General features: G+C 38.9%; 1 protein-coding gene across 1 annotated transcript; it reads left to right on the top strand.

The window, feature by feature from the left end:
• Positions 1 to 1,483: 1,483 nt before the first annotated feature.
• Positions 1,484 to 15,628, top strand: LOC133107526 (extracellular calcium-sensing receptor-like). Its single transcript, XM_061216515.1, has 7 exons — positions 1,484 to 1,701; positions 1,860 to 2,151; positions 6,282 to 6,491; positions 6,525 to 7,100; positions 7,763 to 7,990; positions 11,625 to 11,748; positions 14,736 to 15,628. The coding sequence occupies exons 1-7, from the start codon at positions 1,484 to 1,486 to the stop codon at positions 15,626 to 15,628; spliced, it is 2,541 nt and encodes an 846-aa protein (XP_061072499.1).
• The last annotated feature ends 1,608 nt before the right edge of the window (positions 15,629 to 17,236 follow it).

The following is a 17,236-nucleotide window of genomic DNA, read 5'->3' as shown; positions in this document are numbered from 1 at the left end:
ACATCAGGGTCCTCATTGAGGAGAACGGAAATATACATCACTCCTGTGTTTTTACTGTTTAATTCAGTCTAGAATGCAGCTGGTTTCAGCTGAGGAGTGTCCATGCAAAGAGGGGGACCCCATCTGCTTCTGGCTGGCAATGGGCAAACAGTGTATTATATGTAATATATTAATAAATAAAATTAATAAATTAAATCATTAATTAGACAAATAAAAATGTATGCGACTAATAATTATATTCAACCCAAAAACCCCAAAATAATGATTGGCAAAAGCCGAAAAAGACAGGAAATTCACAGACAGGAAGCACCGAGAACAGTATCTTGACCTATGCACTGAAAAAGCTTCCAACACACAATGCATTAATACCTGCTATGGGTACTGTAACTATGGTGGTCTACTATAAACAACATGTACCACTGTGGGCAGGCTGCTGATTCAATTAAATATTCTCTTTGAAAACAATGTTTTCACTCATCTTTTTATTAAAAACTACCACACAGATTTAAATGAGATTTTCGGGATTAATTGGAATAGCGCATGTGCCGTACCAAAAGATTTTTCATGTATATTGGTCCAGAATGGTGAATCGACGAGGCTGACGATTTTTGTGTTTTGCATGCAAGTGTGGTTCGGAGGCAAGAGGCACAACCTAATTTGGTTCAGAAATTAGGTAGTTGTTTAATTTTATTTTTAATTTTATTTTCTTAAACACATCAACACAATGCTGCTTTGCCTTGTTATACTTTTCTTTGTCTTAGCATTCTTCATTATCTTCCAAATTGTTACTTTTGGTGGATAGGTGTCCATACTTTCACCAGTTTGGAGCCTACTGATTCACCTTAGTCTTTAATTTGATCAGTTTAAAATAATTTATAATTCATTAATAACTTTATATGCAATTTTCTGTCAAACATATGCATTGTTTGCAATACAGCACAATAATCACAAGATGAACATGGGCATTTTATACTTTATAGTATGCATAGCTTCTGACAAATGTGCTTTTAGAGGGTAAGTAATCCATCTAAAGATGAAAAGCACTTCATAAAAGAAAAGAAACTTGTTAAAATTCCTGGATTGCAACTGTAGTTGGAATGAAAACCAGCATACACCAGGGTACTCCAGGTCCAAGTTTGGGAACCATTGATGTAAAGGAAAGTACTGGAGAAGTTAAAGGCCTGATATGGAAAAACATGCGTTGAAGACAAACAGCACTCAGTGCACATTAGACAGAGAGAATCAGAACCAGACTCCTGGGTCTTATGAAATAATTACCTTCAGATAAAAAAACAAGGTGATTTAGGTGTTTCCCTTTGGGTCGAGGCCCCGACCATTAACTGGGCTCCACCAGGGTTTACACAATTACTGAACTTATTTGTCGTTTTGCAGGGACTGAGCCCTACATAAGGAAGCCTCCCTCTATTTCAGTAGGAGAACCCCTTCCCTCATCTCTCTGTCACTCCTCTCTCTACTGCAGAAGATGGGTGCTCATACCTGGTTATGGCTGTGGGTGTCATTGGTCCTTGGAGCAGTGTGTGGAACAGCAAGCTCCTCCTGCAGGCTTCTGGACAGTCAGATCTCTCAAAGTGTGTATAAAGAGGGTGATGTGATCATTGGAGGACTGTTCCCTATTCATTTACAGGCACCTGAGCCCAACCTGGACTTCACACAACGAGCAGCACCTTTGCAGTGTCAGAGGTAAATAGAGGTGAACCTTCATTCATATGTAGAGTGTGTTATTCACAGACCATGTATGCAAATCTATCTGTGAATATATGCCAAAATCAATAGCTCTCTTTCACTTTACTCAAGCCTTTCCCTTTTTCATCTCTCCGTTTCTTTTTTCACTCCCTCAGTTTTTTTTTGCATTCATATCGTTGCCTGCAGACCATGATCTTTGCAGTGGAAGAGATAAACAGAAACCCTCAACTGCTGCCCAATCTCACCCTGGGGTATGCCCTGGCTGACACCTGTCGTGCAGCGAGGACAACGGTAGCTGCTGCGCTGGGACTAGTAACAGGGAAGGACCCTGTCATTATGGGCTCCAGCTGTGGCCACACTCCCGAGGTGCCTGTCATTGTTGGTGATGCCTTCTCCTCCGGATCTATCGTAATTGCTCGCACCCTGGGAGTTTTCAGCATCCCCATGGTGAGAAATGGATTTTGATTATTGTGGCCCAAAATTATTTCATGGTGCAATTCCTATTTAGCCGGAACATTGGTGAAACCAATGTTTAAAAATTGCAATTTTCATTGTTTAAAGAACTCACCAACCATCATAATATGCCACCAGATTAGTTCCCAGGAGAGTAGAAATGATCTGCATTGTCTGTTTTCATGCAGAAGACAATGGTAAATATCAGGTTCAGAAGGCTCAAAATCTGCATTGCAAGAAGCAGTTCCAGATTGAACCGGTGCAACTTGGTTTTATTATATGGAATATGTAGGTGGAGATTATGACTGCTCAGATTTAACAACTATCTACAAATATGACCTCTGTTGTTTGAAGCAAAAGTAAAAAACATTTTTTTCGAGGTATTCAATAGCTAATCAGGATTACCTCCTAACACATTTATGTTTGGTCTCAGTAAAAAGACTTTTCAGAATAACATAATGGTGCTTAGCCCTGCTTTCAAAATTAATCAAAATTAATTAATAAGTACATTATCCTCTTAGATAGGCTAGTTCTAGCCATAAAGGGGTATGACCCCCCCCCCCCCCCTTCCTTCCACACCTAAACTCATCATCACCCAATCAGGGCAAGTGTCAATGGGTAGCCTGGTTAAGGTATTTAAGATGGCCGCAAGAAAAAGTTTCTGTGTTCGAATTTGGATTTGTGGAGAACAATTATTTTGGTCGTGGTTCCTTCACTGTCAGTTCTCCAGCTTATTTACCTTGTTCCTGTGGCACTGAAAGTGGAAGGGGAAAATACTGTGGCATGGTCTGGCTTATCTGTTTCTCTTTTCTGGTATTTGCAATTTAATGTCTTGTCGAATGTCTCATGTTTTGTAAATTAGAAGTAGTAAGCCTACATTCAATACAGAATGTATGATTTTCATTCATTATTCTAATTGTCGGATTCTTAATTGATGCATTTATATGCATTGTCATGTTTGTTTACTGTAGACTGACCTATCCATGAATTTGGCAATTTAATTGATAATTGTCATTCTTATTAATATTATTAAAATCACATAAAATATATTTCATATGTAGGTTAAGTGAGGGGTTATACCGCACAATACTACTTGTCTTTAGTACTCAGAGTGCTGAACAACTTAACAAGAATATTGTTTGTTGGAACCACTAAATTCTGAATTATACTTAATGTTCGCTTGCCTGACAAATGGAAAATCCATTTGACTTTTCATTTTCCATACAGAGCCTACTTGTCAGAACCCTTTCAGAATTTAAAAGCATGTGGAAACCATCACATTTTTTGTCTTCTTAGGGTACAAGCCAGACAAATGAAAATTCATTGTAGTTCTCCCATTTGCCAAATGAAAACAAAATTCATAGTATTTTTAAATATGACAGAATTAGTTGTCCATACCCCTTGACATCAGTGTAAAATGGACTTTATCAGCTGTTTTTATTTTCTCTTCCGATGAGTTTGAAAGGTTCATGAATAGGCAACCTTATCCTAGCTTATCTTGTGTAATTCTCTTGTGAGAAAATATAAAAAACACAACTGTGTAGGCTAAAGGATCGAAGAAAATAATCTAAATTCTTAATCCCATTTCAATCACTCAAAATGCCCTCACAAATTCACAAACCAACCAAAATCATCCAGAAAATGGCAGATATGTAGGCTGGCGCTAAACTGAGCCTCTCTCCCTATGTGATTGGGTCATTGTTACAAATACTTGCAGAGCAAGATTGTAACCAGTGTTGTGATACCTGCTCCATGATTGCCATGTTTTGGATTTGTTGATCTGGCTATGTTGACTAAATTGAGATACTGGTTCTGGCAACTTAATTCCGTTGCTGGTGTAAGTTTTTATTTATTTATTTATTATTATTTTTTTTTTTTTACGTAGCTCCTAGTCTTGTGCCGATAAAATTGTATAGTAGTTTGAGCAACTGTCCTGATGAGTCATCAATATTGTTTTACTAGCTAGCACTTAAAATGTCTGTCTGCTGTCACCAGTTTGCATGCACAGCTTCAAAGTTTGCAAACATTGAACGGGGTCAAAGTTAGTTAGGAGCACTTTACTAATACTGTGTAGGGCCTCCCTTTGCTCTCAAAACAGCTTCAATTATTTGTGGCATGGATTCCACAATATATTGAAAAAAATCCTTTTAGATTATGTGCTATGTCGACATGATTGCATCATGCAATTTCTGCAAATTTGTGACTACACATTCATGCTGCAAAACTCCCCTTCTACCACATCCCAAAGGTGTTCTATTGGATTCAGATCCGGTGACTGGAAGACCCTGTGAAGAACATTGAACTCATTGTCATGTTCATGTAACCATTTATAGAATTTACGGAACCAAATATCCCATCTGGGTATGTAGCTACGACTGTTTTCTAACTAACGTTGCAGTTCATTCTGTAATTCGTTCAGCCATTTTTTTCGTGAACTATACCTAAGCGAATGTACTTGAACTACTTCTTTGCAATGCATTTGTTGTCTAAATGCATTGATAGGTCATTTCAGTACCAAACTAATTTAAAAGATGGTAAGCTCCTTGTGCATGGTTTCCTACCTTTTCCAACAAGGTATATTCATATGTCTTATTCAGGTGACGGACAGTCTAGGAATATCACTGCATTCACATAGCAGAATTAATACATAACATTACATTATTGGCATCCAGAGTGATGTACAGTTGATTAGACTAAGCAGGAGACAACCCCTGCTTATTGTGGCTACACCGGGATTATAACCACTGACCTTGTGTGTCCCAGTCATTTACCTTGATGTGTGGAACCATCCTATGGGCATTTGTGTTGCAGGAAAATCTTTGTGAGTTGAAATTTGGTGGTACAGCGGACATCATAGTGCTCTGTATCAATTCTGATATTGTACTTTTGTGAATAATTTTATGTTTGTTTGCCTCCTAAAACCCAACCGCATGTCCATGACTTATGAGGTCGTAACAGACAATTACAGGATTTGGACTTGCCATAGATAAACTTGTTATTGTACTGGCTAACAGGGCTAACAGGTCTCTGGTTAACCTAATTTTGAAATAAAGTTCCATTTTAAATGGGATGCAGGGTGGTTCAAAAGCATTGGGGTGAGTAATCGTTTTGCAGAGCTTTTTGGACACTTTGGGTATGCTTTATAAAAACGCACTCTCATATGTGTATAAAACACATGTGAATTTTTGTTTTCTTTACATTTTGTATCAAAAATCTGTTGATTGAAAAAGAAGCTTTTCTGATCATGTGTCTGGACAAAAAGGTATGCATAAGTTTTATATTAGCGGACACTTGAGGACATCTGGGTGGAGTTAGGGGAAAGCTCAAAATTATGTCCACAAGTTCACATCAAGTTTATGCACAAATATAAAGTAGTTTGGTGTTGGTCCTTGACTTTGAAATTTAGATATTCAGTGATAGACTTTTATACTTTTATAGGGCTAGTACAAAAAATGTGGAAATTGCCCTCTCAAAATGAGACAAATATGGTCCAAGGCTTTGTATTAACATTTCTGACACATCAATATCACATATCACAGAAAACCTAAAATATTTACATAATTATAAACAGACCCCCATTGGGAGCGGCTAGAAAAAGAAGTGAAGATAGAGAAAATGTGAATTAGGCAAATTAAATGTCCTAGCTCCTACAAACATCAGTTCAAAGTCAGATACAGATGTGGTAGATGCATGGCAGATGGGGAGAGGTGTGCCCACAGGTCACTAATTTATATGCCCTAAAGATGACAGACCTCAATCTTTATTAGAATAAAATAGTAGTGTGACCTTCAGCTCTGCAAGAGTCTTAGTTTTGGAAAACAGTTTACTGAATGAAAATGCGTTAATACATTTTAATTTTATTAACATTTGATTAGGAGGAGTGCCTTACTACCCGCTGGTGACCCAGTCAGTCACAGAGGGCTAAAAAAAACCATTATGACTCATATCACCAAATGTGCTCTGAGTGATTAAGTGCCTCTCCGCTGTTTTCTATTGATATTGTATGACCCTGTGCTTGTTTTCTGTTTCATGTTTACTGGAAATAAACTTGTTAAAAGTAATAAAAGACAGGTTAAAAGTAACATTAAGCTGACAGGTGGGTGTGTGATCTGTGTGCTGCCCAGGTCAGCTACTCTGCCACATGTGCGTGCCTGGGAGACAACCAAAAGTACCCCACCTTCTTCCGCACTGTGCCCAGCGATGCCTTTCAGGCCAGGGCCATAGCACGCATGCTGCGCCTCTTTGGCTGGACCTGGGTCGGTGTGGTTATGGGAGATGGTGACTACGGCAAGTTTGGGATCCAGCATCTGCTGGAGGAGCTGCAGAACTCTGAGGTGTGTGTGGCCTTTTCTGAAGTCATCCCCAAGGTCAACTTAGAAACTAGCATTCCACGCATCGTGGAGACGCTCAGGCATTCCACAGCCAAAGTTATCGTCACTTTTGCCGTTTTCGCAGACATGCAAGTCCTCCTGAGGGAGGTGGTAAGACAGAACATCACCGACAGGCAGTGGATTGCCACAGAGTCCTGGATTACCTCCAGCCGCATATCCTCTCCTTATAATCTGCCATCACTGAGAGGGACTTTAGGATTTGCCTTGCGCAAGGGAAACATTAGGGGTCTCAGGTCTTTTCTTACCAGTTTTCAGCCCAAGGATTTGCCCTCCGACCCCTTTGTGCAGGAATTCTGGGAGACTATGTTTGGATGCTCTTTTAGTGACCCCAGCCCCTCTCCATCAGCCAGACCCAAGTGCACAGGTTCTGAGAGCTTGGACAATGTTGAGAGCTTTTATACTGTCGTCTCTGAGCTCAGATTCACTTACAGTGTGTACAAGGCTGTGTATGCCATTGCACATGCCATTCACAACATGCTGTCCTGCCAACCAGGGCATGGCCCCTTTGAAAAAGGGGGCTGTCCAAATGTCACCAACCTCCAGCCCTGGCAGGTAAGAACAAGCAACATACAAATATCACATTGGGTAAAAATATAAATTAATGTACATTAATAGCTCATAAGTAAGGGATTTGTTTAAAGAATATTTACAATTTGTAAATCATAATTTTGTCTACATTGGGTAAAATGATAAATTAATGTCTATTAATATCTTATGAGTGGGATATTTCAGTTTGAAAATCATGATTTTGTTTGAAATTTATATTCATATTTAAGATTTTGTGATCATTTACAAATATTCATGAACACTTGTTTGATAAACGTTTCTTAGATAATCTATAAATAATATTCATGCCATAATTTTGTGCCATTTAAAAAAAAGCATTTTGCTTCCAGTTGATTAAGGGTTTACTTAAACGGTTACCATTCTTAAAGGTTAAAAAAATTAAACTCTTGTTTTTTACATTGATAAACTGTGGAATTAAATTGTGTGTGTGTGGCAGGGTTATTAATATTCCTTATATTGTATATGCTTTTCCTGAAGTGATGCTTGTTTTTCATAGTCTTTCATAGTTTCATAGTTTTACATAGTTTAATTTTAAATTGCTAGTGCATTGATAGTTTTAAGAATTCACTGTAAAGTTAACAGTTTTCATTTTTCACCCTATATGTTCAATTTTGTTAAACAAATCCTGATCTTCCCTGTCCTGGAAGATTCTCCACTACATCCAAACCGTCAACTTCACCACAGCTATGGGAGAAGCTATAAACTTTGATGAGAACGGTGAACCACCGGCCGTTTATGACCTCATTAACTGGCAAATTGGGGTGCGGGGGACAGTGGAGTTTGTTGAGGTGGGACATTTTGACTCTGTGGATGGATCTCACAGCAAGTTTGACATCGATGTAAAAAGAGTACTCTGGGGTGGTGGCCAGAATGAGGTAAAGTGAACCATTTATTTAGCATGCCATAAATTTAACCACAGAACCATCTTCATCATTTTTGAACTCCTGTATAAATCTTTCACATGATCTCAATCAGGGTAATTTATGCATTATTTGAACATTTCCCACTGTAAAAGCCACAGAGTTGTGCTATAGAGGACAGTCTACAGACCACTTACTGACAGCATCCATAAAGATGACATTGTCTGAGGCAAGGGCCTACCACTGCTGTTCTAGTGTAAATGCCAGCCGTTCATTATGCGGAACACGGAACACGGAACATAAAATTATACATTGCCAGAGCCATATGGAGCCAAAATTTCAGAAAAACTAATTAGCGTGACGTCACAACAGCAAAGAACTTAACGGCTCTGCTGCCTACTGACATTAAGGAATGTGAATAGCAGGCAGTATTTTCATTTAACCGAGGTACGAACAAAAGTTCATACCTTAAACTACTTACGGTTCTCTTTTCTTTTTAAATGGTCAAATTCAAATTATATTAGTCATTCATAATAATTAGTTCAAGTTATTATGGCAAAATTACTTTTTTCAGACCACAAGTGGAATATTGCAAAACGAAGATTTCAAAATGGTTTACGTTCACAAAACACAAGATATCATCGGTCAGGGTAACCACTCATTATATAGATTACCTTCCGGTCAAAAAAGTCTGGAAATTCAACCAAAAAGTTTTAAAGTGAGAGATAATGTCATAATGGTTGGCAAAAGCTGAAAAAGACAGGGAATTCAACCCAAAAACACAGAGATCATTATCTTGACCTATGCACTGACAAGGCTTCTACCTGCTACGGGTACTGTAACTATGGTGGTCTACTTCAAATGACAAATTACATAGTGTATATCTGAACTAATGGCAGCAGCCATGAAAATCGATGTACACACAACTGTACAATTAGATCACATAGACATTACAGATATACTCTAAATCAGTTCTGAAATAAATGAATCGAGCCTTAAAGCAATGAGCCTTAAAGCAATAGTTCATAAAAAAATGATCAACTGATTTGTTATGTCAAAAATAGTCTAATTACAAAATGTAATGGCAAAATTAATTCACATTTAAAATGTAAGTAACAGTAAGTTTTTTCACACCTAGCCTGACTGCTCCTTACCTCAAAGACAAAGCCTTGTTTGGCCGGCTCACGTGGGGCAGCAATAATTGGCTCGCTGCTCCAGAGGGAGGGACTTGGCAGGGTTATTAGATCGCCGCACAATAAGCACCTCAGGCGCCTCGGAATCACGGCAACGGGCACGAGACGAGACGGCTTGAAGAAGGCGTGTCGCTCTCATTCGGGCCGCCGAGGGACGGGGTACAGGCGGTACATCTAATACAACTACCTCCAATTGAATCAGACGAGGTACAATTGGCTACCAAATTGGGAGAAAAAGGGGAAAATCTGGAAAAAAAAATTTTTTTATAAATAAAAGACAAAGCCACAAAGCAATACTCAGTGAGCCATTTAGAAGACAGAAACAAATACATTTTATTCAAACTAAACTACATACAAAGCAGTTCCTGTTTAGCTGCAAGCAGAGGGGGACATCACACTCTTTGCACTTCCACAGAGTGTTGTTTTTTCTCAATGTCCATCCCGCAGAGCGTGCATGACTTTCAGAGGCAAAAATTCAGAGGTATTATTTTGAGATGTAATGGTTAGAATCGTTCATAAATTCAGAACAGAGTGGTAACTTACAAACACACATTACTGAATATTCAGACGGAGAGAAGTTGCAATACAGCACACATATTTACCAATATGATCGTAAGAAACACGCTAGCTCTTGGAGTTGGTCTGTTTAGCGAAGTTATTTCTGCTTTTTCCTTGAACGCCGATACAGTATGCTAATATTGATTGTGCGAGGACACCCAGTTTTAGAATCCTGGCTACGCCACTACACATCATGTATGTATTATTTTGAGATGCAATGGTGAGAGTGTGGGAATTTAAAATGCACATATTGCTGAATATTGAAACCAAGCTGGAGAAGTTGCAGTACACAAAGAAGAAATGCACTTAATCATGACGTCCAGTCATCTGTACCATTTTCCATAATGAAACGTGTTCCGTAATACATAATGCTTACTTCAAAAGAAGTGAATAGCCTCTGCTTTGGGATGTCATTGTATCGTGCTTACAGTTGGCATTCGCACACATGGCATCGTCCCTCCCCTGCCAGAAAATAATTATCACCTCGTTTCAATTTGAATGATGGGCCGGAATTTGCTCTGAGCAAAAGTCACATTTTAATGAGTAAAGATTAAGAAATCGCAGTGGTTTTATTAATCTAATTTCATAATATTAATTAATTTTTAATTAAGATATGGAGATATCCACTCACTGAGCACTTTATTAGGAACATTTTAATTTTATTACACTTATTTATGCGATTATCTAATCAGCCAATTGTGTGGCAGCATTGCAATGCATACAGTCATGTAGATACAGGCCAGGAGCTTCAGGTAATGTTCAGATCAACCATGAAATATGTGATCGAAGTGACTAGGAATGATTGTTTGTGGCAGCCAGGGTGGTTTGAGGAAATTGGCAGACCAAATTGGCATTTTGTCTGCCAAATGCCAATAATGTAATGTAATGAAATGTAATCTCAGAAACCACTGATTTCCTGGGATTTTCATGCACACTAGTCTCTAGAGTTTGCAAAGAATGGTGAGCAGCAGACTGGTCAAAGCTGACAGGAAGGTGACAGTAACACAAATAACCACACCTTACAACAGTAGTATGCAGAAGAGCAGCTTTGACCACACAATACATCATAATATAAGTGGACAGGCTACAGCAGTAGAAGCCTCAATAATAAGATATAATAAATAATAAATACCTAATGAAGTGTTCGGTGAGTGTATACTGATTTAAAGAAATGGGGTTTGATATTCCTCTATAACTATTTGTTACATTGCCATACATTGAATATGACAGTGATATTTTTTACACAGTCATCCATTTGTATAATAGTAAGCCCTTTAAAGTAGACCACCATAGTTGCAGTACCCAAAGCAGGTATTACTGCATTGTGTGTTGGAAGCCTTGTCAGTGCATAGGTCAAGATTATGGTATCGGTGGTTGTGTGAATTTTCCAATCATTCTTTTCTTTAGCACATAGCTTTTGGGTACAACTTCTCGTCTTTTTCAGTTTTTGCTTGGCACAATTATGACATTATCTCTCTTTTAGTCTGAATTTATGTCACCATGAGACAATCTGTATTGTCAACACTTTTAGAGGGTCAACCAGCTGTTCACCGGCTGACCAGCCTAAGGGCACCTGCTTAATTTAGCAGCTTAACTAGCTTTGACCAGCTTGGTCCAGCTAGAGACCTGCTTTGACGAGTCACAGACCACCTACGTCCAACTAGAAACCATCTTAAAGCAGTGTAGAATCCCAGCTGGAATTTTCAGCCGGGTTGGTGATATTGATGGATCACATGTGGGATATACACAAACGTTTTACCACATAATACATTAAGTGGTCAGCTTGAATATATGTGAATACAGTTGAGAATACATGCTGTGTTGTTGAGGGGATACAATGTTTTTGAGTGATGGTATGGAGGTAGAGTGATGTTCTGTGTTGTGTTGGATGCATACAGGTGCCTGTGTCCGTCTGCAGCATGCCCTGTCCCCCAGGCACTCGGAAGGCTGTGCAGAAAGGAAAGCCCATCTGCTGCTTTGACTGCTTACCATGTGCAGCAGGAGAGATTAGCAACACCACTGGTATGATTAACTATTCTTTCTTTTAACAACTTTTAACAATTGTGATATAATATGATTTGCAACACCTGCATAAAGTACATAATGTATGTCTTTTTTTTCTTTGTAAACCAGGAGCATTTTATTAGCAGTTGAAATTTGGGCCTCCAACAAGGACAATCTTCACACTGACCTGTTGATAGGCATTCTGTATACTTTAGATTGGGTGAACAGAATGGTAATTTTGTTACACAGGCCTGTTAATACAAACATTTGTAACATATAGCCAGTCAGATGTGTGCACAGAAAATATCTGTGCTGATGTCCTGTCAGTCAACATCTGTGTGTCCTGCTGTTATTTAGCAAAAGTCATGAAAGTGCATTAAAAACCAAGGGGGCAGTCCACAGACAAAAGTACAAAAGCAGAACCAAAAGAAGAGTACAGAAATCAGGCAGGGCTCAAACACATGAAATCCAGAGACAAAAATAAACAAGGCAGAATGCCGCAAGGGCTCGGGAAAACAAGGCTTGGGAATAAGGGGGGTTAGAACAGGGTGAAGGAAAAAAGCGCTCGGGACTCAAAAAACAAGGACAAGACAAACTACAAAGGAGAAACTGAAAAGGACAGGTATAAATACACAGGGGAATGAGACAAACTAGGCGGGGCAAGGGAGTGAGGGCGGTCTAACAAATAAACATCAGGCGAGACACATGAAAGGTCAATGGCACAATAACGAGGGTGAAACGAAAACGTGGACTGGATTCATGTAGATGTAGAGATACAGAGAGACAGCTGTGAATACTTCGCTGAAACTAAGCAAGTAATCAATGATAGAATAGGGAGGCACAGAACAGAATTGAAACGGGAGATGCGTTAGTAAGTTAGTTATGTGATTTCAATTACAAATACCCAAAACTAGTGAATGTTAGTTTTTAGTTAGATGAACATATTAGTGTGTTAGTATAATTAGTCCTGTACAAATTCTATGTTAGTTGGGATTAGTATATTAGTGCTATCTACAAACATGAAATGGAGAGAAAGCAGGAAGTAAGGAATGCAAAATTGTAAGGAAGGTTGAACCCCGGAACTACCGTAAACACCCGAATAGTGGAGCATGCAGACAGGGGAGTGACTTGGCTTGTAAACATTCAGACTCAGACATCACAAGTGAAGATGAGAGCAAAGACTAATGAATATAAACAGAACACCAGATATGAATATGAAAAAGAATAAATGAAAAAAAAACAATAATAGACAATGATAAACTAACAGACAGAACACAAGAATATAACATTAAAGGCAGCATGTTTCCAGGACTGGAAATGAAGGTCGCCCAATCGCCCAAGTTAGACGAATGGCGAGTGATAATTGAAAAGTGTGTTACGGACTACAAACTCATGCTAAATCATGTATTAATGTCTCATTTCTTTATGTCGATATGTGCCTGTGCTGTCACCTTAAATGTCAGTGTAATGATGACATGTGTCAGTCTCTCACTGACCTGCTTTCCCCTTGGGCTGGGGCATCCCAGTCAGCCAATCAACTTGAATTCAGCATTGAATACTGTCCTGTCGCGTGAACAGACTTCTACAAAGTGTCAACTATTATGTTTGTGTTCATAATAACATTAATTGCTATGAAATGCATTGTTTGTTTTGTAACCACCACCACCAAAAGTTTCTACACCAAAGTACTCTTCATCTAAAGAGTATGAGTAAGAACCTTTGTATAAAATTGAATGACTGTTAGGGACAGGCTATGCAGGGACCGTCTTACGTCTCATGTAGTGCTCTGTCTGCCACGCACATTGGGGTAACATTTTACAATAATGTTAAATTAATTGGCATTAACTAATGTTGTTAATTAAGTAACTATTGAGAAGTTAATCTGTACAGCTTTATGTATTTGTACATCATACATGTTAACAATTACATTTGTCACATCGGAATGAAAATAAAACAGTTAATTTATTGCTTGTGGTTAACCAATTATGATCCCATGGTTTGCAAATGTATAGATATAGATACATGAAAGGTTGACTTCATGCTTAATTAATGTATAAGTATATCTTTAATTCATATTAACAAATTCCTTATCATAAAGTGTGAACAAAATGGGCTACTGTACACTGTCTGCACTTGCTCTTTTAAGTAAGGTGCACAAAAGACTAAGACTTCAGATGTGTTTGGTGGATGAGTGGGTGGGTGGTTGGATGAGTGGGGACTTGTAGCCTACATCAATTTTTTTATTTTTATATATGTAGTTTTGTTATTTAAAATATATTACACTAAAAATAACTATTTTGTGATTTAAAAAAAAAAGTATATTCAGATGAATTTGACATTTGACTTTACTAGGAACACCCTCAAAACAGCCTCAATTCTTTGTGGCAGGGATTCTGCAACATGTTGAAAACATTCCTTTGAATCATGTCCTTACATGACTGCATCACACAATTTCTGCAGATTTGTCAGCTGCCCATGCTAATAATCGTTCTACCAGATCCCAAAGGTGTTCTACTGGATTCAGATCTGGTGACTGGGAAGGCCACTGAAGAACATTGAACTCATTGTCGCGTTCATCAAACCAGTTTGAGGCGACTTTTGGTTTGTGACATTATGCATTATCATGTTGGTAGTAGCCATGGTAAGATGGGTACATTGTGGCCATGAAGGGATGCACACGGTCAGCAACAATACTCAAATAGGCTGTGGCATTGAACTTTCTTATCAACGAGGCGTTTCCGTCCACAGAACTGCTGCTCACCAGTTCACTATAGAGGCTGACTGTTGCTGTGAACATTAACTGAAGCTCCTGACCTGTATCTGCATGATTTTATGCATCACACTGCTGGAACAGGTTTGGCTGATTAGATAATCGCATTGTTAAGTAGGTGTACAGGTGTTCCTAATAAAGTGCTCAGTGAGTTCATGTAATTGTAAACTCCTTAGTGAACCACATTGGTCTTGGCTTAGACATTTTTGCTTAGGTTTTCTACATAATCTTTAAGGTTCAACAGAGTGCCAGAAGTGCCAAGATCGATTCTGGTCAAATGCTGCTCGAACTGCCTGCATTCCAAAGGAGGTGGAGTTCCTGTCCTTCCAGGAGACCATGGGGATCGTCCTTGCTGCTATTTCAGTCTCTGGGGTGGTCCTCACAGGCAGTGTCCTCGCCACCTTCTTTTTCCACCGGGACACACCCCTTGTTAGGGCAAACAATGCAGAGCTGAGCTTCTTGCTGCTGCTGTCGCTCTCTCTCTGCTTCCTCTGTGCACTGGCCTTCATCGGTCGCCCCTCCCCCTGGTCCTGTATGCTGCGCCACACGCTGTTTGGGATCAGCTTTGTATTCTGCATTTCCTGTGTGCTCAGCAGGACAGTGGTGGTGCTGGTGGCCTTCCGTGCCTCAGTCCCTGGCAGCAACATCATGCAGTACTTTGGCCCGGTGCAGCAGAGAGTGGCCATCTCCCTCTGCACCTCCATCCAGGTGCTCATCTGTGTGCTGTGGTTGGTTCTGTCACCTCCCGTCCCATCTGAGATACAGGGGCAGAGTGCCAGGATCATCCTTGAGTGTGATGTGGGCTCAATGGCTGGCTTTGCTTGTGTCCTGGGCTACATCGGCCTGCTGGCAGCCATCTGCTTCCTGCTGGCCTTTTTAGCCAGGAAGCTCCCAGACAACTTCAATGAGGCCAAGTTCATCACCTTCAGCATGATAATTTTCTGCGCCGTCTGGATCACCTTTGTCCCCGCCTATGTCAGCTCCCCAGGGAAATACACTGTCGCTGTGGAGATATTTGCAATCCTGGCCTCAAGCTATGCACTCCTCCTTTGCATCTTTGCTCCCAAGTGTTATATAATCCTTCTGAGACCAGAAAAGAATACCAAGAAGAAAATGATGGCAAAATAAAATAAAAAGTGTAAACTTTGATTATATTTATTTTGTATGAGAAACATTTAAGAGATGGCTAGAGATAATGTTTATCTATTTAGATGTTGGGCCACTGGACCACTGAATTTCCAGAGCTGAAGCTGGAAGGCATTTTAAAGCCCTGTATTAACTAAATGCAGAAAATGTATTTGTCAGTAATTAGTAATGCATTTGAAGATGTTCTATATGTTCTTTGTTCGAGTCTTTCCCTTCACACAGAAATCTTAAACCATAAACCATTCAAATATTATAATATGAAATGTAAAATATCCAATGATAAATTATGCAGGAAATTATAATTTATTCCAGGAACCAAACTGTTCAATAAAACTTCTTTCCTCAAGCTAAAACATGGCAATTTTTTTTACATGAAGCATTGTGCATTTCTGTTCCTTGTCATTCTACCATCACAGAATAGAAGCTGAGTGCTAACATTGTTTGTTCTGTGTGGGAACTGAGTTGCATTCTGATTCCACCCCACACATGTCAATTCAATCTTCATGTAAATTTGCATTTCCATTGTTCATTGGAGTTTCCTCTCTGCAGGCTCCAAACCACTGGCATCAGCAATTAGTTTGGAGGTAGAGGATGTGCACCTCAACAGCCAGAAACCTCTCCAGTGAGGACCCATTACATCAGGGTCCTCATTGAGGAGATGGGAAATATACATCACTCCTGTGTTTTTACTGTTTAATTCAGTCTAGAATGCAGCTGGTTTCAGCTGAGGAGTGTCCATGCAAAGAGGGGGACCCCATCTGCTTCTGGCTGGCAATGGGCAAACAGTGAATTATATGTAATATATTTATAAATAAAATTAATAAATTAAATCATTAATTAGACAAATAAAAATGTATTCAACTAATAATTATATTCAACCCAAAAACCCAAAAATAATGATTGGCAAAAGCCGAAAAAGAAATTCACAGACAGGAAGCACCGAGAACAGTATCTTGACCTATGCACTGAAAAAGCTTCCAACACACAATGCATTAATACCTGCTATGGGTACTGTAACTATGGTGGTCTACTTGAAACAACATGTACCACTGTGGGCAGGCTGCTGAGGATTCAATCAAATATTCTCTTTGAATCAACAACCAAATTGATTTGAGTTGATTAATTTCTAGAAATCAATTAGGTAAGTATTTTGTTGCTATATGTACCAATGTACCAATGTACCAGTTACTTTCTAGTAATTAATGCTCTGAAGAAGAAAAAACAATATCACTGTCACATCATTGAAGGCATGACAATGAAAATAATAGTCATAGAGGAATATCATCCATAAAATACATTTGTTTCAGTCAGTCTATATCTCCATATCTTAATTTGAAATATACACATGTATTTCTAAATGTTAAACAGTTAAGTAGGTCTTAATATTAAAATCAATGGAAAAAATATGAACCAGCTCATTTCAGAGGCTTTCCTATCTGTAACAGTAATTTGTGATTGAGCAAGGTAATGTATGTATGCAAAAGATCCTTTTGAATGTGAATTCATTTTTGACTATTTTTGACATAAGAAATCAGGCAATAATTGTTTGGTGAATTGCTTTAAGGCTCCATCTTCAAAATATAAGTGCTA

This window comes from Conger conger, chromosome 13 (assembly GCF_963514075.1).
Source record: "Conger conger chromosome 13, fConCon1.1, whole genome shotgun sequence".
NCBI lineage: Eukaryota > Metazoa > Chordata > Actinopteri > Anguilliformes > Congridae > Conger > Conger conger.
This window is presented reverse-complemented; position numbering and strand designations above follow the sequence as displayed.

Coding starts and splice junctions, on each gene's coding strand:
- LOC133107526 (XM_061216515.1), top strand. CDS start 1,484: ATGGGTGCTCATACCTGGTTATGGCTGTGGGTGTCATTGGTCCTTGGA. Junction 1,702..1,859: donor GCACCTTTGCAGTGTCAGAG/GTAAATAGAGGT, acceptor TCACTCCCTCAG/TTTTTTTTTGCATTCATATC. Junction 7,101..7,762: donor CCAACCTCCAGCCCTGGCAG/GTAAGAACAAGC, acceptor CTGTCCTGGAAG/ATTCTCCACTACATCCAAAC.